This window comes from Megalobrama amblycephala, linkage group LG20 (assembly GCF_018812025.1).
Source record: "Megalobrama amblycephala isolate DHTTF-2021 linkage group LG20, ASM1881202v1, whole genome shotgun sequence".
Taxonomy (NCBI): domain Eukaryota; kingdom Metazoa; phylum Chordata; class Actinopteri; order Cypriniformes; family Xenocyprididae; genus Megalobrama; species Megalobrama amblycephala.
The window spans coordinates 350,043-376,157 of record NC_063063.1 but is presented as its reverse complement, the minus strand read 5'-3'; the positions used below and the strand labels follow the sequence as shown (position 1 = coordinate 376,157).

Below are 26,115 nucleotides of genomic sequence, written 5' to 3'. Positions count from 1 at the left end.
AAAGATAATAAAAGCTAAAAACATCATGAATGAAACCACCACATGCACTCTATACAGAGAACGAGATCAAAAGCTCTAACTAAGCTTATCTATGTCGTATTTAAAACATTGATCGTCTTTCCAAAAACAAAAAAACATTCCCGTCGTGAGCTTAAACAGGTTAAACATCTCAGTAATCCACTTTAAAAGCTGAATGACACCGTTTAAGAACTCGACCTCAGATGTGACATTTTAAATTGTCCAAACGGCTTATGTAATCTCTACATGAGGCCGCCCATGTCCTGTCGACCTCAGCGAGCCGAACACGTCCACAGGGAATGATTCCTATCAGAACAGCTCAATCACATGACATCGTTGGACCGGCCCGACACAGAACCTCACATCTGTCAAACATCAGAGCGCTAATGTGCGCGCTCACAACACGCCGACGTTCAGCTTCTCCCATCAGGCCACTGTGCGGAGCAGAGCGTTACGTCTTCGCTTCCCTTGAGCATAGGCTCATTTCCCTTCGCTGAAGGAAGAGCTCAATTTCGTCTGTAATTCCGAGCGGTAAAAGCCATTACGTGCCAAACCAGAGGAGAGCTGAGCGACAGTCTGACTGCTGGGCTGCAAATCTTCATGTTGGATGACAGAAGCAAAGAGGATCTTCACAGATTCTGACATCGAGTTATTCAGTAACGTTTTCATCAGAAAGGTGGCAGCATTGTTCACTGATGAGCCACTGAAAAGCTTTCATGGATGTAAATAGATGTACAGAAACAGACGGAGAGAAAAAGAGTTTGAAAGTAAGAGTACGAGTCAATAGTAGAAAACAAAACAGGTGTGAAGCACGTAAAAGCTGATTTAGGAGATTAAACTTCAAAACAATCACGTTCTTCCTCAGTGTTTCCGTCTTGTTTTCCAGTACAAACATCTAAACATTCTTAAATCAAGAAACATTTACTTGAGTTTACATTTAATGACTTTTTTTTTAATGAAAAATGTATCAAAATGAAGAGAGTTTATGCTTAAAACATGAAAAAAAAAAAGATTCCAATGGAGTCAGAAAAATACACTTAATTCAAAGAGAAAACAAGACCATTTTTCTTACACATATGGCAGATAATTTACTTGTTTTAAGCACAAACTAATTTAATGTAAGTAATTTTACGATTCCAGTAAATGGTTCAAGAATGTTTCGAATTGTACTAAAAAACAAGACAAAAATTCTAGTTTTGCAGTGTAGTCACGTTCGAGGCAGGTTAAGTGGCAGAGGTCACACCTGATGACCCTTGACCCCTGTATCAAAGCACCCTGTATCAAGTCTAAACGTGTATGCATCAACCAAGAGGCTCAGAGTTTGGTGTATTACAAAAATAGTCTTCATATTCAAGTAAAGTTATCAAGTAGATCTCAAAGTTTGTGACAGTTCTGCATATTGTTTAAATGAAATAACGCTTCCTAATGAGCCGAGAAGGAGTTTCTTCTGGAGCCGAAACAAAAAGTCTCACCTGATTTAAACTTGCTGCGAATCAGAACGGAATGTTCAGAGCCCAGAAGAGTCATTGTGCTTCCAGTGTCAAAGCATCAACAGCGTTCATTCAGCCGCTCACACACAGCACTCGATCCACACACAGCCTGACCGCGCGCTTTGGTCCCGTGCAGAACTGATTCTCTGCTCCATGAGAGAGAAACTGATACGCGACGGCCGCTGGGAGGGTCTTAAAGCAGAGGAGGCTCGACGAGACGAGACCCTCCTCCTGTGAGAGCGCAAACACACACGCTGCAGCACATGAGGCTCTTCGGCAGCGCTTACGTCTGCTTTATAGTACAAAACATACTTGGATCAAGATACATTTACTTGAAGAGCAAAATGACACAAGATGTTAAGTCTTGCTCTCTGAAGTGAGTTTGTGCTTTTCCTTTGAATTATGTTTATTTTTCTGACCCCACTGGAAGATATTTGTTCTTCTTTAAAGCACAAACTCACTTCATTTTGATAGAACTTTCAGAAAGCAAGACTTAATATCTTAAAGTGCCTCTGTTGTGCTTTTTCAGATCTTCCCTTTCATGTAGTGTGTAATAAAGCTGTTTGTGAATGTAAAAGCGCAAAAAGGGTTTTTTTTTTTTGTCTCTAAGAAGAAAGAATCGATTCTGAACTGAAACGAGTCGTCAGTAATTCAGTCTCACTTCCTGCTGAATCTACATAGGTTTGTAACTAATTTGCATAATGCCCGCCCCTGGTCTTCATTGGCTGAACAGCATCTCTTTGCCCCGCCCTCAATCACTGTAGTTGTATCTGAGACTGGAAGAGTTTGGTTCGTGTGGTTCATGTCGAGAAGACGCTGTTTTCTGCTGCCAAAGCAAATCCACTTTGATGAGACTGATACGGTAAAACCGACGCCATTGATACTGTTTGATATGATAATGAGCGTTTGGTTTCTGACCAATCACAACAGATCATCTGACCAATCAGAGCAGAGCAGCTCTCAGAGAGGCGGGGTTTAAAGAGATCCAATCTTTGATCGAAGCGTTTCAGACACTGAGAGAAATGAGCTGATGCTGCAGTGGATATTACGAGGAAATTAAAGTGCTTTTTGACTTCGGATTATGTCAGAGACGTCTAAAACAAAATGAAGAGCTTTTAGAAAAGCGTAATAGGGGTGGTTGAAGTCATTTTGCTTCTCCATGCTTGTTTAGATATTTGTGCTAGAAAACAAGACAAAAACTTCCTTTTTTTGCAGTGCAAACAACCCCTGAGCAAACTGGAATTAACATGTGGTCTTAATTAGCAGCAGAAAGCAGTATTTTATGATTATCTGCATTTGAAGTGTGGGAGGGTTTAATACTCAGATCTCTTGAGAATGGTACTGTGCAGCCAGTGCTGTGCGATCGCCAAGCGGTCAGTCAGTATGCGTTATCTTATCTTTAGTGTTGGATTGTCCGCGTTTGGAAAACAAGCAGCCCTTCCTCCGGCTCCCACAGGCCATCAAAACATTCATCAGGGCTCGTCTGTGTCTCCGGCCGGCAGCGCTGCGGTCACAGCCCACGTTACTCCACGTATTCAACAGGCCGGTCCATGTCACGACCCCTGAGCGCTGGCAGTGCAATGACTAAAAGAACATGGAGGATTGTGATGCGCTGTGAGCGAGCCTTTCAAATCACTTGATTCATTCAAAAGTGTACAAATATGGAATTAAGAATGGTACTGTACATTGAGCCTCAGGGCGCTGATTTGTTCTCCCTGTTACTGTGTAATGTTCTTCTGTTCTCCTGGTGCTGCGCTGGGAATACTGCCACTAATCTGACTCATGACCACCATCACTGTAAGATCACACGTGAGATATTATTATAGATCATTAGTCTCTCATACACACAAATGTGAGGAGATGGAGACTTTTGCTCACTTTTTGCCTTTTTTTTTGAATGAGAAAAAAACCTACTACTGTCGAATGCGTCTCCACTGAAATAAAAAAATAATAGCGAGTTTAATTAAGAAATAGTCAGTGTGAGATATAAAGTTGCAATTACAAGAAATAGAGTGACTATGAAATTTAAAGTCACACTGCGAAGTATAAAGTTATAATTGCGAGAAATGGTGACAATTGCAAGAAATAAAGTTGCAATTAAAAGAATGTTGCTTTGTGAGGCATTAAGTTGGAATTTGCCGAATAATATAAAGACATACAGAGTTATGGAGAGATACAAAGTCAAAATTACAAGAAACATGGTCAAGGTATAAAGTCACCTTTTGAGATATAAAGTTGCAATTGCAAGACAAAAGTCACTTTGCGAGATTTAAAGTCGCATTGTGAGATATAAAGTTGAAATTACAAGAAAAAAGTCACTTTGTAAGATATAAAGAAACAATTAAGAAATGTAGGGACGTAAGAAACTATTAAAGAGATGTCAAGAGATATAAAGTCGCAATTACAAGAAATAGAGTGACTTCAAGAAATGGTCACAATTGTGAGAAATAAAAGAATGTTGCTTTTCCAAGATATAAACCCACATCGCAAAATTTATATTATGAGGCATAAAATCACTATTGTGAGAAATCTTCACAAGTGTGAAAAATAAAGTTGCAGTTGTGAGATACTGGCTGTAACCATCATAGACATTAAGGGGGACGAGTTTCCCCCAGTAATTAGAAATGGCCAAATCTTCCCCCACAATATTTCATATTATCGATGTTGCTCTGCTGTACTCTATTATTCACCAATCTGTTTGTTGTTAGGATGACAAAAAAAAGTTTTAAATGTTCAAATTTTAGGCTGGTCTGTCTCAGCGGTCTATCGGCACTCATCACTGGCCAATCAAATCAAAGAAGGCGGGGCTTACTGTTCACAGAAGACGAGTGTGAATTCCAATGTGACGCTTTCGTTTTAGCAGTTAAACCTTTAATATTGGACGACTGTTTTATAATATTCAGTGACTGACAATAAGATCCATTTTTTTATGAAATTTCGCCGTTTTGATTTGAAAACATGCTATTATTTCATTAACATGATTAAAGTAATTCATAACTGAATGTGACGAGACAAAAAATGTTTTGTTTTTGACGTATCAGACTTACAAATATGAGTGAATGAATATTAAAAATATGATTTGCAAATAGTTTAAATTGATTATTTAACAATAACTACTATAAACCTGGAACTTTTACCATTCTAATTTATTTTTTGTTATTCCCTTAAATCCCTTTTAATCTTTTAAAAACAAAAAACACCCAATAAAAGATATAAAATGCATAAGAAAAAAGTCACTTTGCAACATTTGAAGTCACATTTTGAGCCATAATTAAAAGAATATTGCTTTGAGATTTGAAGTCACATTGTGAGACATAAAATCACTATTGCGAGAAATCTTCACTATTGTGAAAATTAAAGTTGCTAAGTAAGGAGATAAACCCCTGGTTTCACAGACGAGGCTTAATCTATATGCATATTTGAGCTGTTTTAACTGAGAGTAACTTGCACTAAGATATCTTAACATATGTCAGTGTCATTGTTTTGTCTCAAGATGTACAGCAGTAATATGTTTTTTCTAGTGAATGTTTAAAAAAGCTCCTTAAAAGTCTTAGGCTAAGCCCCGTCTGTGAAACCGGGCCACAGAGAAATAACAATTAGAAGGAAATAAAGAGTCATAATTGTAAGATATGGCAAATGTATTTGAGGAGAAGCATCTGAGATCCAGGGATCTGTTCTGTCACCCAGACGTCCCTCGGCCGCACGTCTCCAGGCACTTTAGTTGGATTTTAAGCAAAGCAAAGAGCTTAAACTCGCTAATGGCACCAAAATCCGTCCACTCCCTCTGCCACGCGCGGCAGGACGCGCTCCAATATACAACCCAGGTCAAATATTTACATTAGGACATCTTGAGTTGTGAACGGGCTGTTTTTCTCCGCGAGAGTGTCTGGCCGCACACGTTTCCTCATGACTGGAGTTTGGAAGGCTTAATTAGCAGGTGAAAGTGCTTAAGGCAGGGTGAAGCCCGAGTTTGACAGTGAACACAGAGCATCCCTGTGAAATTCCTCAGAGGGTCACTGAGCCCCGTCTTAATCCCTCCCTGTAATTGGGCCCGAGTCTGCGGCCGTGACATCTTACATCTGAGTGTGTGTGACACGTCTGAATCACGCCTGTGCGCTCATGATATGTGGCTGTATACAGTAATACGGCGAGACGCACACATGTTCTTAAACAGGTTATCCATCTTCACCGCTAGCGTTTCTTCACTGGATCCAGCGTCTAAAAGCATACTGGATTCATCAGAATCATTATCTTTCAGCATGTGTTTATTGGCGTCCTGAATGCAGAAAATCACAAAACATTCCACACAGGGTCGATTATAAATGATGTCTTAGTTTTTGTATAATTTAATGTGTTTAGAAGTCAGGAATATCATTCATCAGTTTCCAGCGAAAACATTTCTACACTTTGAATGAATGCATAATTCTTCGGGTTCTTTTCGGGGTACGTTTAAAGTGCAACGAGAAAAAAAATTTGTACCAAAATCAAACTCAAATTAAAGTGAAGCTTTTTGTCAGCACTTTGAATTGTACACTGTCTAAGGGAGCTATTCGTGTCATTTGTTATTCGTGTCTTTTCGCTGCTGCTACGTTTCCTAACGCCAGGAACTGTCTGATTTTGAGACGTTATGAAATACTTTTTAAAACAATGCATTCAGATGATAATGATATAATATGCTCCGTCCCAAGTGTTTTGAGCAGGGGTTCTGTCTGAGCTGAGAGGAGCGGGGCTCGTCCGGCTGCGTCAGACAGACTGCGACTGGAGCCAGTGAGGCCGGAGCAGGGAGAGGACGAGGAGAGGACGGGACACACAGACGGGCTTAGAAAAACATGTCAACAATCCATAGGGAGTGACAGAAAACGTACATGCAGCACAGCGAGGTTCAAAAGATTGTGTCCACACTGAAAGCCATTACAAAAACAAACTAACAAAAAAAAAAACATTACAGAGAAACTTTTCAGAGTATGTGTAAAATGCAACAGGATCACATGTTCGGAGCTCTTCCATCAAAACTTTACTAGCGAGACGCTGGTTTGCTTTATCCAGTGGAGAACCGTAGTTTGTGCACCATACAGCGGTGGATGATGCTCCGTTCGGTCTGCGTTTCACACAGCGTGATGCATAAGGGCTCGCAGAAACAATCTCAGAATACATCAGAGCTCGAAACACACCGGAACGAATAACTCACTGACAAAACAACGCGAGTCTCTATTCTCTCTGCCGTCTCTGATTTAATCACTGTAGTTTTCATTACATTAGCACTGTTTGAATGAATTCGCTGGATCATTGGACTGAAAATTTTTATGAAAATGATCTAATCACACACAGAGAAGCGAAATAGGGTTAAAATGGTAGAACTGAAATTTTCGCCCACCAGAGTTACAGGTGCGCTCGACTCATAAGATCATCTAACTGTGTGACGTAAATTACGTTAATGAAGCAATTTCATGTGCTTCAGTCATTTATTTGCATTAAATTAATGCGTTAAGGATTTTGAATGATATGCTTTAATGCATCAAGGTTGGAGACGTTCAAGCACCTTATTACGATCTATATTTACGTTTTAAAGTCATGCGCCCTCTAGCTGGCATAAAAATAATGACAGTGTCATGTTACGTCTGAATGAAATGAAATAACGTATGACCGTCATTACTAGGGATGTCAATTTACACAAATTCCCATGATCTATCGTTGTTTAAATGAATGATCATTTAATCGATTAATCGTTAGCCTTAATACTGCAGTGGCATACAACCAACAGCATGACAGGATGTGCAAATGCCATGTTCCTCACCAATTGAATGAGAAGGGTTTTTAATTTAATTTAATTGCTCATTTATTAAATTAGTTATTTAATAATCAAATATTACGACTAACACAATGTGTCACCAACGCCGCCTCAGATGCGTGCTTGTCAGAATGTACTCCTGTTGTGGACGCGCTGAAATCGGCAACTAAACCCTATGAATACACAACGATTTATTAAAATAGTGTTCTCATTAATGTTATGTAATATGACAGTCCCAATCATAGTTATTATTAGTCGTGCATTGCTGTTTGAGCTCTGAAGATGATCACGGCACGCTTTACTACAGCGTTAATTCTTAACCAAATGCATTCTAAATGAGATAAATCAGATATAGATAGACCTGCACCAAATAAACACAAATTACAACTTACATTTGCACAAAACGAGAGGCTGCGAATGCACATGCAAACTTATAGTCATGAAGAAGGTGTAACTCTAGCTGTAAACTCCGGCGCGCTCGCTACATCTTTCCTCGTGTCTGCTTTACATGTTTCGCGGTTGAGCAGCACGTGCACGAATGAAAATGCTTAATCGATGACTGATAAGTTTTATCGCTTAAATGTATTATCGACAATTAATCGCCTAGGTGTTACCAATCAAAATGCGTGTTCATTTAAATGCAATGTGTGGACTTTTTACACGGTCCCTTACCTGCCATTTGTCCTATTTCCATTTAGCAACTCATTAACGTTTATGCATTTGGCAGATGCGTTGGAAAGTGATTTAAAGTGCATATACTCCCTGCGATCGAACTCACGATTACATATCGTTGTATAATGCAATGTGAGCTACACGAAACCTGAATTATGAAGTGACAAACGACCTATATATACAAATATAAAATCTTGGTTATACTTTATTTTAAGGTGTCTTTGTTACAGTGTAATTATACATTTAAGTTCTGAGGAATATTAAGTACTTACTATAGGGTAAGATTAGGGTTTGGTTTGGTTTAGGTTTAGTTGCATGCATTTATGCATAATTTACTGTTATTACTATAGTAACTACATGTAACATTGACACTGTAAAATAAAGTGTTACCCAATTTTTTATAATAATTACATTTTGTAATAATAATAATAAACTTTTATTATATACTGTTTTTATTTAACGTTTTAAATTAATTTATTAAAGTCTTAAAACATTGTTTGTTTCCTGTTTTAAATTCGATCCAGTCTTTTGGATACATTGATTCAGTAGATCATATAAAACAGTGTAAATGTGTGCATAAATACAACTGTATGAACCGGTGGAGATTCTTCAGTGTTTCTGTCACTAAAGTTGTCTGTCTGTCACGGAACAGTTGGTTCATGCATTCATGACCTCAAGACTAGATTACTGTAACGCTCTACTGGGTGGTTGTTCTGCTCGGCTTTTAAACAGACTACAGTTGGTCCAAAATGCGGCAGCTAGAGTTCTTACTAGAACCAGAAAGTATGACCATATTAGTCCAGTTCTGTCAACATTACATTGGCTCCCTATTAAACATCGTATAGATTTTAAAATCTTGCTACTTACTTATAAAGCTCTAAATGGTTTAGCTCCCCAGTACCTAAGTGAGCTCTTAATGCATTATAGTCCTTCACGTTTATTGCGATCTCAGAATTCAGGCCAGTTGATAATACCCAGAATATCAAAATCAACTGAAGGCGGCAGATCCTTTTCCTATTTAGCACCTAAACTCTGGAACAATCTTCCTAGCATTGTTCGGGAAGCAGACACACTCTGTCAGTTTAAATCTAGACTAAAAACACATCTCTTTGCTCTTGCATACACATAACACATTATCAATACATTAACATTTTTCAAATCCGTTAAAGGATTGTTACGCTGCAATAATTAGGTCGGCCGGAACCGAGAACATTTCCTATAACACTAGATATACCTGTACATCAGAATAAGAATGGCATCTACGCTAATATCTGTCTCTCTGCTTATCCTGAGGTTTGCCGGGTGCTGGATCCAGGCCGTATCCAGATCAGATGGAGAACCTGTGTCTGGACCTGACTACAACGTAGCCCAGGAGACAATGGGCCTACAGATCCAGTTCTGGCTGCATCTATAATTCAGATTTTTAATCCCCGTATCCGCTTACATATATTTATATATAATCTATTTTTAATCTCTATAATAAAAATGTATAATTCAGATTTTGATCTCCATATCCATTTACATATATTATATATATCTTCCAAGGGGTTTTTTCCCTCCTAGGACTTTTTTCCCAGTGTTAGCACGCTGGGTTTTTCTCCTAGGGGGTTTTTTTCCACCCCTGGGAGTCAGCCGACATTGGCTTAATGTAGCACCATCTTGTATATGTTACATATTACCACGCTTGTTTGTACAGCTTATTTTTAACCACTTCCCTTTTTTCTGTGCTTCTAATATGTAAAGCTGCTTTGAAACAATTACCAATTGTAAAAGCGCTATATAAATAAATTTGACTTGACTTGACTTGACTAAAGCAGAAGGAAAACAAACAAAAAGTCATTCTGAAATTAGAAATGAGGAAAAAAACTTTCAGACCTCACCGCATATAAAATGAGAGGAAATTAAGAAGCAAATATGAAAGAGTGATGAGGATGTGAAGACAGAAACAGCAGCTGGATCTGATCTAGCGCTCTCGTCTTTAATGACCTGCTTCTGCTTACTGTCAGGAAGACGGACACGTCCTCAGGTAAACACGTGCACAACATCACAAAATACGTCCACCTTCTCAGCATGTGCAGGAAAACCTTGTTTGGGTCTTTCAGCATCCGTAGGGGTTTTGACTTCTTTTGCAAAGACATTCCTGCAGTTCACATATTAATATGATTCATCGGTTTCATCAGAGATAACAGAGCTTTCTCATGCATTGTTTTTCTTTTAAATAAAGTGGGCGTCTGTAAAGACCACGCTGAGATTCTTTCACACCCTCCTCCGTCCGCACTGGGATTTCATTAGACGCTGGTCAGGAGAAGGCAATCCCCAAATCAGAAGTGACAAGGGGAGGCGGCGGGCCAAAGCCGCACGAGAAACAGGAGATGTGAGGAAGAGTTCTAGTGTTGTGAGCCAGAGAGATCTGCGGCGAAACCTACTGGAATCCAAAACATGGCAGGGCTTGGGACGTCCATACTGAATCTGGACTGCGGTTATTACATTGTGTGTTTGAGGCTGTTTAGCTTTTGGGAATTAACTGTGTCTGAGAGGCTCTGGATGCAGGAGGACGGCGGAGAGAGAAATATGCATGAATGACTTCAGTATGAGAGGAAAAAAAAGAGCTGCATGCAAAAACAATCAACACGTTCACAAAAAAAGTCTCTTATGAGTCAGTTCATTTTAATGAATCAAAACTGTGCAGTGAGTCTAAAGAAGAATGATTCCCCAAATGAATGAGATGATCCAGTTTTCATACTTTTAAAGGCCCTCAAGAACGGGGTGATCATTTGTGATTTATGTGGATTAAAATTCAACCCCAAGCAGATATAAATCTTGCCTAATAAGAATCCGTTGCTAATGCTTTCAACGAAAACAATCTACATCCAAAACATGTATCCTCTCGCTCTGGAAGAACAAAATCTCTTGGTTTCTGTCAGATAAACGAGATCTGTTTTCATAGTTTGATTTATGATTGGAAAGAAAGAGTGTATATGTTTGGGTCAGATCTCTGAACACGTAACATGCGTGTTTAGTCTGAAGACTACTGTATATGTTGAGGAATGGTTTTGGCGTGTAGGTCTCGTGAGCGTGGAGTTATGTTTTCCCCGAACATAGGAGCTCTTCGAGGACGTCACGCTGCATCTGTGAGATCTGGATGTCCGTGTTTTGTGTGAATGTTGTGGAGATGTTACGCAGCGTAAGACGGAGCTGGTACATTCCTCTTGTTTATGGTGGACATTAAACCTGCGCTTCACATTCATCTGCGCAGCTTTTGTTTAATCTTTCCTCTTTTTTCTTCTTTAGGGACTCGTCTGGGCCTTTTAAGCAGTAACATCATGCCAAGGTATTCAAGTGGTTAGCAACTGAATTGCGTTTGAGGTCTTATTATATCTGCGTTTGTCGCTGATGGAGTGTTTTGTGTCCTCAGATGCCTGTCCTGGTGTTTGTCAGTAACGTAATTTCTGCAGCGTTTCGTCACTTTGGTAAGAAAGCATCGGCTAAAGGCACAAATGTACTTATTTTCAGTGAATTAGTTCACACAAAAATGTAAACATTCTCATTTACTCACTGCCATGTCGAGCCAAACATTTATGACTTACTTTCTTCCATGCAACACAAAAAATAAAATATTATTTTAAAATTTACATATTTAAATTATAAAATAAATATATAATTATTTTATAACATATGATATATAAATATCATATAAAATATTTTATATCTTACTTCTGTGCAACACGCACAAAAAAATATAACTTTATAATTTAAATAAATTATTATTATTATTATTATTAAATTATTATTATTATAATTTAAATCAATTTGTATTGATTTACAAACTTTTTTAAATGTTATAATTATATATATATATATATATATATATATATATATGATTTAAAAATAAAATGTAAAAATTTTATAAAAATATACATATTACTTTTTTTATATCTTTCTTCTGTGCAAAATATTATTTTATAATTTAAATGTAATTGTAAAATTTTAAAACTGTATATATAATGTTATACTTTATATTAATTTTAAATATCTTATAAAACATATCTTATATCTTCTGTGCAACACAAAAAATATTTTATAATTTAAAAGTAATATATATATATATATATATATATATATATATATATATATATATATATATATATATATATATATATATATATATTTATTTATTTATTTATATTATTATATTATACAATTACAATTATATATTATTTTTGTGAGTCTTTCTTTTGTGCAACCTAAAAACAAATTATAAATATATATAAATTTATAATTTCATATACAAGTTTATATATATTTAATATTACTTGTATTTCTAAATATAACTAAATACTTTTAAAGTCATATAGGCCATTTTCACAAGGCTTTTGTTGTGCATTTGTGTCCTTTTTGCAGCTTGAAGGGTAAAAAGTATGTCAATATTGAATAATAAAAACATTGTAATAAACTCTCGCACTACAAACACCAGCTGTCCCGGAGTAACAGGTCATTTCAGAGTAATCCAACCCAACCCTTGGGTCAATGCACCTTGCAAACACACTTCCAGGAAACATCATGTTTTGAAGTGCGGCTTCTGACCTCTGACCTTTACTCTGACAGGTGGTCCAGAAGCGTCAGTCTCCCGTCACCTCGCCCACACCGCAGCGCCACCGCATCAAACGAGATTGAGTTCTGAATAGTGCAAATATTTGTCTTTTCGTGTCTTGGACCGATCCAAACACCTCCAAACGGCCCAGGCTGAAACAAGCTGTCAAGCGGTTCATTTTTCCTCCTGACGAGGAAAGACCAAGGCTATATTTTTGTTGGTACAGCCAAGTTCCCACAGTGTCACATGCCATAAAGCGCCCTGCATTTACTTGACAGAGATGAAGCAGCCATATGGTGACCCTGTCAGGCTCCTCTGAGAATAACTAGATCGAAAAGCTCCAACTTAACCTCGGAGAAAACATGTCAGCGGGACTTTCTCCATCGGACGTGCCTTCAGCAGACAGGGCAGGTTCTGCCATTCTGTGTTCAAAGCAAACACACAGCTGTTATCTCCGTGGCAGAGACACCGCGGACTTATATAAGTTGTCAGTAGGAAATGACGTCGCTTATCATCGCTCTGCCTGGCTGATTCGCTACATTACATTTACAGTATTTCTGCAGTGATAGCTGATCCAGTCAGAACAGTCTAGCTTTCTTCTCAGATTAAAAACCTGAATAAACATGCCAAGCCATATGTTTGCTCTTAACACCCATGAGAAAATGGGCTCTGATAACACATTTGAGAAAGCAAACGAATATGCCACTCCGGCACATGCTGGACAGAATAACTCTCAGCTGTGTTTACTACTCGGTCTTGTGTTGATGATTACGTTGGCTTGTCAAAGACTCATACCGTTACTGTGCAAACTTGCATCAAGATCATTTTTGAAAATCTCTAATGAGACCAAAACGTCTCAATACTGTTTGAGCTCTCCTGAAGGCGCTCGCAACGCCCGGGTCATGGGTTTGATTCCCAGGCAATGAACTGATCAAATGTATATCTTTAATGCAACTCAATAACATCTGAAGAATTTTCTAGCTGTAATCTTTCACATAACTGCTATTTATTCCAACAGAAACTGTACAGCAACATCACTGCGCTCACCTAACAGAGTTCTTCAGCAGCTTCCTAATGCTGGGTTCAGGACGGATATCTTGACCTTTCTAGTAGGACGATATCATCACAATGTATGAATTCACCCGTAATGGGTTTATTTTGAGCATCGTTGGCGATTAAACGGCTGTGCTCTTAAAGTCCCACTTAACTCCATTCTTCAAGTTTACAATTCAGGTGATATCACTTTCTTTCAAAGCTCTTCCACGAAAAACACTGAGGCAGCTTTTTGCGAGCGAAGCTGGAGATCTAAACATTATTGTTAGCGCTGAGGTGATGTGGGAGTCACGGGCTCGTGCTGCGGTCAGACCGACTCTCCAGCGGCTCGGGGACGGAGCGGATCAGATGTTTGCTCACCGTGCACACTGAACGAGCACAGAACTTGACATTAAACACATTATTTTAAAGACGATCTTTTTATGTAGAGATGCACCGATGCTAAATTTCTCTGCCGATAACGAAAGCCGATTATTATGTTTTCTGAAGGAGAAGAAAATCTCCCCCAAATAATGCAGGAACCTCTCATTTGGTACACTATAATATTAGAGTTACAATTAACAACACAAGCATTATATTCAGCAGCTGTTTATTTTCAGATATAATAATTAGGCTCAAATAAAAACTGAAATGTTTGTATAAAACTCAATTGCACATAGTTTTCATAAGCACTTGTCTTCATGGCAGATTTATTCAAACATGTAATTAACAGTAAATAAGCTCCTCTGTAATGAAGAAACTGTGAACACTAAAAAACATTCAGAGGTAAATATGATGTTATGTGACATTGTTCACAAGCTGTTTTATTGAAGTCTTTCCGCGGTTCAAACACTGATGAGACGTGATTCATTTATATCTTTGAACATACCTTCTGATGTTTTTCGAGACATTTCGAGGCATTTATTGTTTGAATTTCATGATAAAATGGACAGAATTTGAAAACTGAGACTTTATTATCAGAAGTAACAAAGCACAGAGCTCTTTGCGATTATTGGATGGGAGGCGTTACAAATAATGTGTGATGTAGCAAAAAAACAAAACAAAACGAAAATGCAGAGCTGGCTTGAACTACGGGTGGTTCTTAGGGTCAAATAGAGCCTGCTTTAATGTCGCTATTTTTTACATTTTAATGCGTTATTGTCACATTAACTAAATTCAACATGAGAGATTTTCTTCACACACAGTTTGAGTTGCAATCTGAACACCATTTTGATTGATCATTGGCTGTTTTAAAACAATCGTCTGATGGCCGATAGTGAAAATAATAGCTTGTATCGTCCGATACTGATTGTTGGCCAATACATCGATTCATCTCTACTTTTATGCCCTTTCTCAAAGCCTTGATGTTGTTTTTGTGCTCTACTAGATTGAATGTTGATTATTCTCCTCATATTCTCCATTGTTGCAGCTCCTCTCTTCCCAGTCTGTCAGTAACGCTCTGTTTAGTTCCTGTCTCTATGAAGCCCCTCCTTCTGAAAAGCACAATGTGCTCTGATTGGTCGGCTGGAGCAGTGTGTTGTGATTGGTGTTTGGGAAATGTCCCGCCCCTTACCATAACTGCCAGTTTCAACAAACTACTAACTAACTCAAGCAGGCCCCGCCCCTTTATTCTGCGCATGAATTATTTAAATGAGGAATATTGTGAAGAAAACTCAATGGAGGCGTTTCAGGGAGTTCAGAAACACAGAATAACTCCAGCTGGATGAACTTTTTCATGCTCAAACAGCAACATTACACACTAAAGACAGATGAAGATGGCTTATTTCAACATTTATCTACGTCTTTTTAAGGAATTAAATAAATGAAATGCTAAATGATCAAATTTATCACAGTTAAATGCATATATCAAACTTTAGTGTGTGTGTGTGTGTGTGTGTGTGTGTGTGGCAGGACAGTGTCATGTGACGCTCTCGTGTGCGGAGCTGCTTGTGCACAGAGCTCAGATTAACGCGTGATGTGTTTTGTGTTTTCCTCCTGTGGGAAACACCTCCTTACACGCGATGACAGGTGGAGCTTTCACTGGCCACATACTTTACAGAACAAATATCATCTTTATCTCTCTCGGTGTCCAGCGAGGGCGTCGGATCACTTCCATTACTACAAGACTGTGGCCACATTCAACCCATCGCAGAAGCACTGCTATTTTGGAGGCTATCTGTGTTGAATTTCTATATACAGTACATATTTCTATATGCATTGAGGATTTGAAATGTTAAAAGTTCCACATCTTTTTACTTGTATTGCAACTGTGAACATGTGAATGTTAAATTATTGAAATATTAACTAAAAATCTCATAGGGGACTTCAAGTAAATATTTAAAGTCAAAGGGTGTTCAGCTGACAAAAAGTTCGGGAATCACTGATCTACAAAGTGACAGATGAATTTGTGTCCAATCAAACTCTATTCTGTGTTGAAGAGATGTGACATGACTGTGAACGTCAGCCCTGTACGATGGTAAACATAACCAGACGTTCCTCTACATCGTATAAAAGAACAGCTCTACAGAAACACTTGTTATCTATTGGCTGAACAGACAGTCCCGCCCCCAAACACACACCATTGGCTGAGCCAGGGCTGTGACGGTCTGTCACTCAGACTGAAGCTCCATTTGGTGCTAGTGACGCAGAAATGACAACCCTGAGAAACAAAATCACTGTTCACAGACAGAGAGGATTTCGTAAAGTGATTCATTGTATGTTTTTTCCATCAAATGTGTCTGATGGTTGGTTGAAAACACTATGAAATGGACGACTCGAGGCGCTCTGACCTCGGTGGAGCGTGATGTCTGATAGATGTTGGCTCTCGCAAAAAATTCAATAAAACAGCGGTATTTTGTTGTTTGTATTTTAGCTGATTCCCATAGCTGCTGGTATGTCAGTGGAAACCTTTAAAAATATGACCCCATCTCCCGTGTTTTCTTTGGCTTTTGGGATAGGCAGCTTTCAAAAGAAATGTAAGGCAGCGTTTGATTGATTCACCGCATTACGCTTTAATGAATACCACATCCAGCTCAGCGAACACATAACCTGCACATCTAATGAGAGCGTGTGCTATCTGAGCTGACGGGAATAAACCGAGACTTTCAGAAATATGACAACCAACACTGATATCTGATCCTCCTTTACTCACACGACAACATATATGTAAAGCCAGTCTGAAAAGATATTCATTTAGGTAATAATAAATGAAAAAGTATTGAAAGAAAATAAAAGGAAAGCCAACGGAAATAATCAAGTACATTATTCATCTAATTATGGCTGTAGAAACCAGAGAGCCAAACTTATATAAACGTACAATAAATATAAAGGAAATATGACACTCTTTTCCGACCTTGAGTTCTCTAGCATATCTTTTCACACATATTTTCTTTCTTGGTCAATATATACATTTTTTTTTTCTGTCGTAATACCCTATGTGAGCAGAAAAACAAAATGTTACATTTTTCTTAAGAGAGTCTATAATCTTTTTGTACCCATTCATGAACATATGAATTTTTAGTGATGTTCAGTGTGGGTAAAATTGTAAACTTTGACCTTTAAACCTTAACTGTTTTCTATAGAAGCTTGTTTTCACCACGGAATTAATTAATTAAAAAATAATTAATAAAAAAATTAAAAACTAAAAAAAAAAACGAATTTCGACTTTAGATATAAACTCAGAATTGCGAGAAATAAAGTCAGAATTATGAGAAATAAAGTCAGAATTGTGAGAAATAAAGTCAGAATTGCAAGAAATAAAGTCGGAATTGTGAGAAAAAGTCGGAATTGTGAGAAATAAATTCAAAAATGTGAGAAATAATGTCATAATTTTGAGAAATAAAGTCATAATTTTGAGAAATAAACTCAGAAATGTGAGAAATAAAGTTTGAAATGTGAGAAATAAAGTAAGAATTATGAGAAATAAAGTCAGAAATGCGAGAAAAAGTCGGAATTGTGAGAAATAAAGTCGGAATTGTGAGAAATAAAGTTGGAATTGCGAGAAAGTCAGAATTTTGAGAAATAAACAAAATTGTAAATTATAAACTCAGTATTGCGAGAAATAAAGTCAAAATTATGAGAAATAAAGTCAAAATTATGAGAAATAAAGTCAGAATTGTGAGAAATAAAGTCAGAAATGCAAGAAATAAAGTCAGAATTGTGAGAAATAAAGTCAGAATTGTGAGAAATAAAGTCAGAAATGCAAGAAATAAAGTCAGAATTGTGAGAAATAAAGTCAGAATTGTGAGAAATAAAGACAGAAATGCAAGAAATAAAGTCAGAATTATGAGAAATAAAGTCAGAAATGCGAGAAAAAGTCGGAATTGTGAGAAATAAAGTTGGAATTGCGAGAAAGTCAGAATTTTGAGAAATAAACAAAATTGTAAATTATAAACTCAGTATTGCGAGAAATAAAGTCAAAATTATGAGAAATAAAGTCAAAATTATGAGAAATAAAGTCAGAATTGTGAGAAATAAAGTCAGAAATGCAAGAAATAAAGTCAGAATTGTGAGAAATAAAGTCAGAATTGTGAGAAATAAAGTCAGAATTGTGAGAAATAAAGTCAGAATTGTGAGAAATAAAGTTTGAATTGTGAGAAATAAAGTCAGAATTATGAGAAATAAAGTCAGAAATGCGAGAAAAAGTCGGAATTGTGAGAAATAAAGTCGGAATTGTGAGAAATAAAGTTGGAATTGCGAGAAAGTGAGAATTTTGAGAAATAAACAAAATTGTAAATTATAAATCAGTATTGCGAGAAATAAAGTCAAAATTATGAGAAATAAAGTCAAAATTATGAGAAATAAAGTCAGAATTGTGAGAAATAAAGTCAGAAATGTAAGAAATAAAGTCAGAATTGTGAGAAATAAAGACAGAAATGTAAGAAATAAAGTCAGAATTGTGAGAAATAAAGTCAGAAATGCAAGAAATAAAGTCAAAATTATGAGAAATAAAGTCAGAATTGTGAGAAATAAAGTCAGAAATGCAAGAAATAAAGTCAGAATTGTGAGAAATAAAGATAGAAATGCAAGAAATAAAGTCAGAATTTTGAGAAATAAAGTCAAAATTTTGAGAAATAAAGTGAGAGTTGCAAGAAATCAACAAAATTGTAAATTATAAACTCAGAATTGTGAGAAATAAAGTCAAAATTATGAGAAATAAAGTCAGAAATGTGAGAAATAAAGTCAGAATTGTGAGAAATAAAGTCAAAATTATGAGAAATAAAGTCAGAATTGAGAGAAATAAACAAAATTGTAAATTATAAACTCAGAATTGCGAGAAATAAAGTCAGAATTGTGACAAATAAAGTCAGAATTGTTAGACAAAAAGTTACAATTACACTTTTTTTAGTCCTTTGTGGAAACAAGGTCAAAAGGGTTACAATACAGATTTATCAACAACAAATCCTCCAAATATATTTAACACAAACATATATATACTTATTTTTTTATATTAAATTATTCTATATTATTGTATACAATTTTTTATACTATCATTTACAATCTACCTTTGTATCCAAAAGTTCAACATTATTTCCTTTATCAATAAATAGTTTCAACAGAAAAATCAATGTGATGCTTTATATGCCCAAAGTCATTTTTACCTGCTGACATCATCAGCATGTGACAGCCGTTATTAGGATATTGTGTAGCGCTTCATGGCCTTTGTGAGAGAGGGCTTCAAATGAAGCATTACCAATTATTCATCTATTAATGCAGGCCTTTTGGCTCCTATAGAAACGAAACCTTCCCGCTGGATTTATTAAAGCAAGACCACCACCGACAATGATGCCTGCAGAATAACAGCGCAGGTAAAATCATTCAAATAACGCATGTTCTCTGGTTGGGAAGGAAATTGTAAAGTGGATTATATTGCTCCTTTATTGAATAATAAAGTCCCTTATTGTTTTGAGTGTGTCTAAGCTGGCAGTGAGATGAATTAAAACGCTGGGCAATAAAGTCTTAAAGTGTTGTGCTGTTATTTGGGGTGCCTGTTGATGCAAAGCTGCAACACATTAATGTGGTTTTGTTTTCTTTAAACGAGTGTGTTTTGGGCTGCCCGTGTTCAATGCATTCCTATCGTCAACAGCGCAAGCCTCATCATCTCCAGATGCTTTCCGTTCAAATTAACATGTGGTTCTAACTTACCTTTGCTATGACTCCCATACATACCTGGTTTGCTTGCTCGCAAATTAATTCTTTTATTTCACTTTCGGATCGTACAGATGTTTGAAAATGGCTGGAATTCAAATATAAATGATGTGGGCTGCATGCTAACTCTTGAAATATCTATCAGCAGTCAATAACTGGAGGTTAGAGAGATCGCAGGGCCGGTGCCCGCTCTGTTTACAAAACCTTATGAAAGTACTGGACACTTTCTGATAACCTCGAAAATCTGTGGATTTCACCTAAAAAGGCTGCTTCACGCTCGGGATACATCTCGGAGGAACATGATGTACAACCTGAGCTGCACAAAACAGAATCAATCTCAAATAAAGAGCATAAAGAAATGACCAAGAATGTCTCTGTTTATTTTTATCTGGAAAAGAAGCAAATTAGAGTGCATGGCTTCAGTAAGCGTTTACAAATTTAGCCGGGTCTCAATCATACTGAAATGGTCACAGTACACTGGAACTATGTGTGTGAGCGCATAACAGACGCAAAAAGAGCAAGATGAAGTCACACATTGAGCTGAATACACCAGAAGTGATCATTTATAGTTTATATGATCATCTCAGTGTAGTTAAGCCTTCTGTTTTCTGTGTCCTGCGTTTACGTCAATGTTAAAGTGTAATGTGTTCTCTCAGTGTTCAATAAAGTTTCTTTATATTGTTCATTCTGCATCACGCATCATCCTTGGATTAAACTACACAACCAATGCATGACAGAACGCAGGACCCTAGTATAGAAGAGGAAAAATAATAGACTTACCTGCAGTCCACCTCCTATTAGAACAAGATCGTTCCCTCAAGGACCATGCAGGGGATTTTTTTTAGATCTGGTGTGTGTCACTCCTTACCTTGACCACTCAAGGGCACGCCTGTTCATGGAGGGTCCTCGAGGGAGCTTCGCTGAATATATGGAGTGTGTGCTGGTAAGATGTGGATCCCCATACACCATCCGCCTCAAGTCAGGTCCAAGTCTTCCAAGTCATCTTCGTCTCTGCTGGTTTATCCCAGTTCAAGGTCATCTTTGACAGTTCTGGTTTATCCCAGTACCAAGTCATCTTCGTCTCTGCTGGTTTATCCCAGTTCCAAGTCATCTTTGACTGCTCTGGTTCATCCCAGTTCCAAGTCATCTTCGTCTCTGCTGGTTTATCCCAGTTCCAAGTCATCTTTGACTGCTCTGGTTCATCCCAGTTCCAGGTCATCTTTGACTGTTCTGGTTCATCCCAGTTCCAAGTCATTTTCGTCTCTGCTGGTTTATCCCAGTTCCAGGTCATCTTTCACTGCTCTGGTTTATCCCAGTTCCAAGTCATCTTTGACTGCTCTGGTTCATCCCAGTTCCAGGTCATCTTTGACTGCTCTGGTTCATCCCAGTTCCAAGTCATTTTCGTCTCTGCTGGTTTATCCCAGTTCCAGGTCATCTTCGACTGTTCTGGTTTATCCCAGTTCCAAGTCATTTTCGTCTCTGCTGGTTTATCCCAGTTCCAGGTCATCTTCGACTGTTCTGGTTCATCCCAGTTCCAAGTCATCTTCGTCTCTGCTGGTTTATCCCAGTTCCAAGTCATCTTTGACTGCTCTGGTTCATCCCAGTTCCAAGTCATTTTCGTCTCTGCTGGTTTATCCCAGTTCCAGGTCATCTTTCACTGCTCTGGTTTATCCCAGTTCCAAGTCATCTTTGACTGCTCTGGTTCATCCCAGTTCCAGGTCATCTTCGTCTCTGCTGGTTTATCCCAGTTCCAAGTCATCTTTGACTGCTCTGGTTCATCCCAGTTCCAGGTCATCTTTGACTGTTCTGGTTCATCCCAGTTCCAAGTCATTTTCGTCTCTGCTGGTTTATCCCAGTTCCAGGTCATCTTTCACTGCTCTGGTTTATCCCAGTTCCAAGTCATCTTTGACTGCTCTGGTTCATCCCAGTTCCAGGTCATCTTTGACTGCTCTGGTTCATCCCAGTTCCAAGTCATTTTCGTCTCTGCTGGTTTATCCCAGTTCCAGGTCATCTTCGACTGTTCTGGTTTATCCCAGTTCCAAGTCATTTTCGTCTCTGCTGGTTTATCCCAGTTCCAGGTCATCTTCGACTGTTCTGGTTCATCCCAGTTCCAAGTCATCTTCGTCTCTGCTGGTTTATCCCAGTTCCAAGTCATCTTTGACTGCTCTGGTTCATCCCAGTTCCAAGTCATTTTCGTCTCTGCTGGTTTATCCCAGTTCCAGGTCATCTTCGACTGTTCTGGTTTATCCCAGTTCCAAGTCATTTTCGTCTCTGCTGGTTTATCCCAGTTCCAAGTCATCTTTGACTGCTCTGGTTAATCCCAGTTCCAAGTCATTTTCGTCTCTGCTGGTTCATCCCAGTTCCAAGTCATTTTCGTCTCTGCTGGTTTATCCCAGTTCCAAGTCATCTTTGACAGTTCTGGTTTATCCCAGTTCCAAGTCATTTTCGTCTCTGCTGGTTCATCCCAGTTCCAAGTCATCTTTGACTGCTCTGGTTCATCCCAGTTCCAAGTCATCTTCGTCTCTGCTGGTTTATCCCAGTTCCAAGTCATCTTTGACTGTTCTGGTTTATCCCAGTTCCAAGTCATCTTTGACTGTTCTGGTTTATCCTAGTTCCAAGTCATCTTCGTCTCTGCTGGTTCATCCCAGTTCCAAGTCATCTTTGACTGCTCTGGTTCATCCCAGTTCCAAGTCATCTTCGTCTCTGCTGGTTTATCCCAGTTCCAAGTCATCTTTGACTGTTCTGGTTTATCCCAGTTCCAAGTCATCTTTGACTGTTCTGGTTTATCCTAGTTCCAAGTCATCTTCGTCTCTGCTGGTTCAACCCAGTTCCAAGTCATCTTTGACTGTTCTCGTTTATCCCAGTTCCAAGTCATCTTCGGTTCTGCTGGTTCAACCCAGTTCCAAGTCATCTTCGTCTCTGCTGGTTCAACCCAGTTCCAAGTCATCTTCGCCTCTGCTGGTTTATCCCAGTTCCAAGTCATCTTTGACTGTTCTGGTTCATCCCAGCTCCAAGTCATCTTCGTTTCTGCTGATTCAACCCAGTACCAAGTCATCTTTGACTGTTCTGGTTTATTCCAGTACCAAGTCATCTTCGGCTCTGCTGGTTCAACCCAGTACCAAGTCATCTTCGCCTCTGCTGGTTCAACCCAGTTCCAAGTCATCTTTGACTGTTCTGGTTCATCCCAGCTCCAAGTCATCTTCGTTTCTGCTGATTCAACCCAGTACCAAGTCATCTTTGACTGTTCTGGTTTATTCCAGTACCAAGTCATCTTCGTTTCTGCTGATTCAACCCAGTACCAAGTCATCTTTGACTGTTCTCGTTTATCCCAGTTCCAAGTCATCTTCGGTTCTGCTGGTTCAACCCAGTTCCAAGTCATCTTCGTCTCTGCTGGTTCAACCCAGTTCCAAGTCATCTTCGCCTCTGCTGGTTTATCCCAGTTCCAAGTCATCTTTGACTGTTCTGGTTCATCCCAGCTCCAAGTCATCTTCGTTTCTGCTGATTCAACCCAGTACCAAGTCATCTTTGACTGTTCTGGTTTATTCCAGTACCAAGTCATCTTCGGCTCTGCTGGTTCAACCCAGTTCCAAGTCATCTTCGCCTCTGCTGGTTCAACCCAGTTCCAAGTCATCTTTGACTGTTCTGGTTCATCCCAGCTCCAAGTCATCTTCGTTTCTGCTGATTCAACCCAGTACCAAGTCATCTTTGACTGTTCTGGTTTATTCCAGTACCAAGTCATCTTCGTTTCTGCTGATTCAACCCAGTACCAAGTCATCTTTGACTGTTCTCGTTTATCCCAGTTCCAAGTCATCTTCGGTTCTGCTGGTTCAACCCAGTTCCAAGTCATCTTTGTCTCTGCTGGTTCAACCCAGTTCCAAGTCATCTTCGGTTCTGCTGGTTCAACTCCAGTTCCAAGTCATCTTCGTCTCTGCTGGTTCAACCCAGTTCCAAGTCATCTTCGCCTCTGCTGGTTTATCCCAGTTCCAAGTCATCTTTGACTGTTCTGGTTCATCCCAGCTCCAAGTCATCTTCGTTTCTGCTGATTCAACCCAGTACCAAGTCATCTTTGACTGTTCTGGTTTATTCCAGTACCAAGTCATCTTCGTTTCTGCTGATTCAACCCAGTACCAAGTCATCTTTGACTGTTCTCGTTTATCCAGTTCCAAGTCATCTTCGTTTCTGCTGATTCAACCCAGTACCAAGTCATCTTTAACTGTTCTGGTTTATTCCAGTACCAAGTCATCTTCGGCTCTGCTGGTTCAACCCAGTTCCAAGTCATCTTTGATTGTTCTGGTTTATCCCAGTTCCAAGTCATCTTCGTTTCTGCTGATTCAACCCAGTACCAAGTCATCTTTGACTGTTCTGGTTTATTCCAGTACCAAGTCATCTTCGTTTCTGCTGATTCAACCCAGTACCAAGTCATCTTTGACTGTTCTCGTTTATCCCAGTTCCAAGTCATCTTCGTTTCTGCTGATTCAACCCAGTACCAAGTCATCTTTAACTGTTCTGGTTTATTCCAGTACCAAGTCATCTTCGCCTCTGCTGGTTTATCCCAGTTCCAAGTCATCTTTGACTGTTCTGGTTCATCCCAGCTCCAAGTCATCTTCGTTTCTGCTGATTCAACCCAGTACCAAGTCATCTTTGACTGTTCTGGTTTATTCCAGTACCAAGTCATCTTCGTTTCTGCTGATTCAACCCAGTACCAAGTCATCTTTGACTGTTCTCGTTTATCCCAGTTCCAAGTCATCTTCGTTTCTGCTGATTCAACCCAGTACCAAGTCATCTTTAACTGTTCTGGTTTATTCCAGTACCAAGTCATCTTCGCCTCTGCTGGTTTATCCCAGTTCCAAGTCATCTTTGACTGTTCTGGTTCATCCCAGCTCCAAGTCATCTTCGTTTCTGCTGATTCAACCCAGTACCGAGTCATCTTTAACTGTTCTGGTTTATTCCAGTACCAAGTCATCTTCGGCTCTGCTGGTTCAACCCAGTTCCAAGTCATCTTTGACTGTTCTCGTTTATCCCAGTTCCAAGTCATCTTCGTTTCTGCTGATTCAACCCAGTACCAAGTCATCTTTAACTGTTCTGGTTTATTCCAGTACCAAGTCATCTTCGCCTCTGCTGGTTTATCCCAGTTCCAAGTCATCTTTGACTGTTCTGGTTCATCCCAGCTCCAAGTCATCTTCGTTTCTGCTGATTCAACCCAGTACCAAGTCATCTTTAACTGTTCTGGTTTATTCCAGTACCAAGTCATCTTCGGCTCTGCTGGTTCAACCCAGTTCCAAGTCATCTTTGATTGTTCTGGTTTATCCCAGTACCAAGTCATCTTCGCCTCTGCTGGTTCAGCCCAGTTCCAAGTTGTCCTTGACTCTCAGTTCCAAGTCGTCTTCGATCCTCGCTGCTAGTTCTGCCCAGGCTCAAGTGTCCTTCATCATCCAGCCCCAAGTTGCATTCGTCACCATTGGCTCTGCCCAGCTCCAAGTCTCCTTTGTCTCCACCATGGTCTGTCATCCCTCAGGCTCCGCCAGGCTCCTTTGTCTCCACCATGGTCTGTCATCCCTCAGGCTCCGCCAGGCTCCTTTGTCTCTCTGTCAATCGTTGCTCTAGCTCTGTCTTGGACTTCAGAGTCTCCAGCTGCGCCTCGACCCTCCACCCATCTGGCTCTGCCGGGCTCCTCCTTCCCTCCGGTTTTGCAATCATCCTCAGTCACAACGACTTCGGCCAGGTCTGCCAAGCTCACGCCCCATCTTGGCACTCTGTGTCGCCCTGGGTCATCATCTCCTCAGCTCCAACTGGGTCTTTTACATTTCCACCGCAGTTGATCTTGTTCCATCATGGCTCCTCTCTCCATTGGTTCCGCCTTGGGCCTTTGTCCTGGCTCCTCCATTCGTCTCCCCTCTGGCTCCTCCCTACATTGGTTCCACCGTAGTGTTTCCCTCTGCCAGCCTCTCCTTCGGTCACGTCTCTCTCTGGCTCCATGTCCTTGAAAACAGTTGTGCTGCTTCATTTTTTGTGGATTCTGTTTCAAATAAATGCTTTTAGAAATTTCTAGTCATCAAAAAATCCTGAAAATATAAAATGAATGACAGTTTCCACAGAAATATGAAGCAGCACAACTGTTTTCAACATTGATAAAAATAATCAGAATTTTTTCTAGAGCAGTAAATCAGCACATTAGATTGATTTCTGAAGGATCATGTGACACTGAAGACTGGAGTAATGATGCTGAAAATTCAGCTTTGATCACAGGAATAAATTACACTTTACTATATATTCACATAGAAAATTTACTGATTTACTGATTTACATTGTAATAATATTTCACTGTTTTTACTGTATTTTTGGTCAAATAATGTAGCCTTGGTGAGCAGGAGAAATTT

At 39.0% G+C, this 26,115-nt stretch overlaps 1 protein-coding gene across 14 annotated transcripts in view; it reads right to left on the bottom strand.

The window, feature by feature from the left end:
• The window catches only part of myocd (myocardin), a 140,976-nt gene that overhangs the window by 28,092 nt on the left and 86,769 nt on the right, over positions 1 to 26,115 (bottom strand). The window contains exon 1 of one of the 14 annotated variants that reach the window (XM_048170161.1): positions 1,491 to 2,064. The exons of the other annotated variants lie outside the window; for them this stretch is intronic. Within the exon in view, the coding sequence (XP_048026118.1) occupies positions 1,491 to 1,545 (55 nt within the window). The 5' untranslated portion in view covers positions 1,546 to 2,064. Of the gene's footprint in view, positions 1 to 1,490; positions 2,065 to 26,115 lie in introns of those variants that run through there. 14 annotated transcript variants of the gene reach the window in all.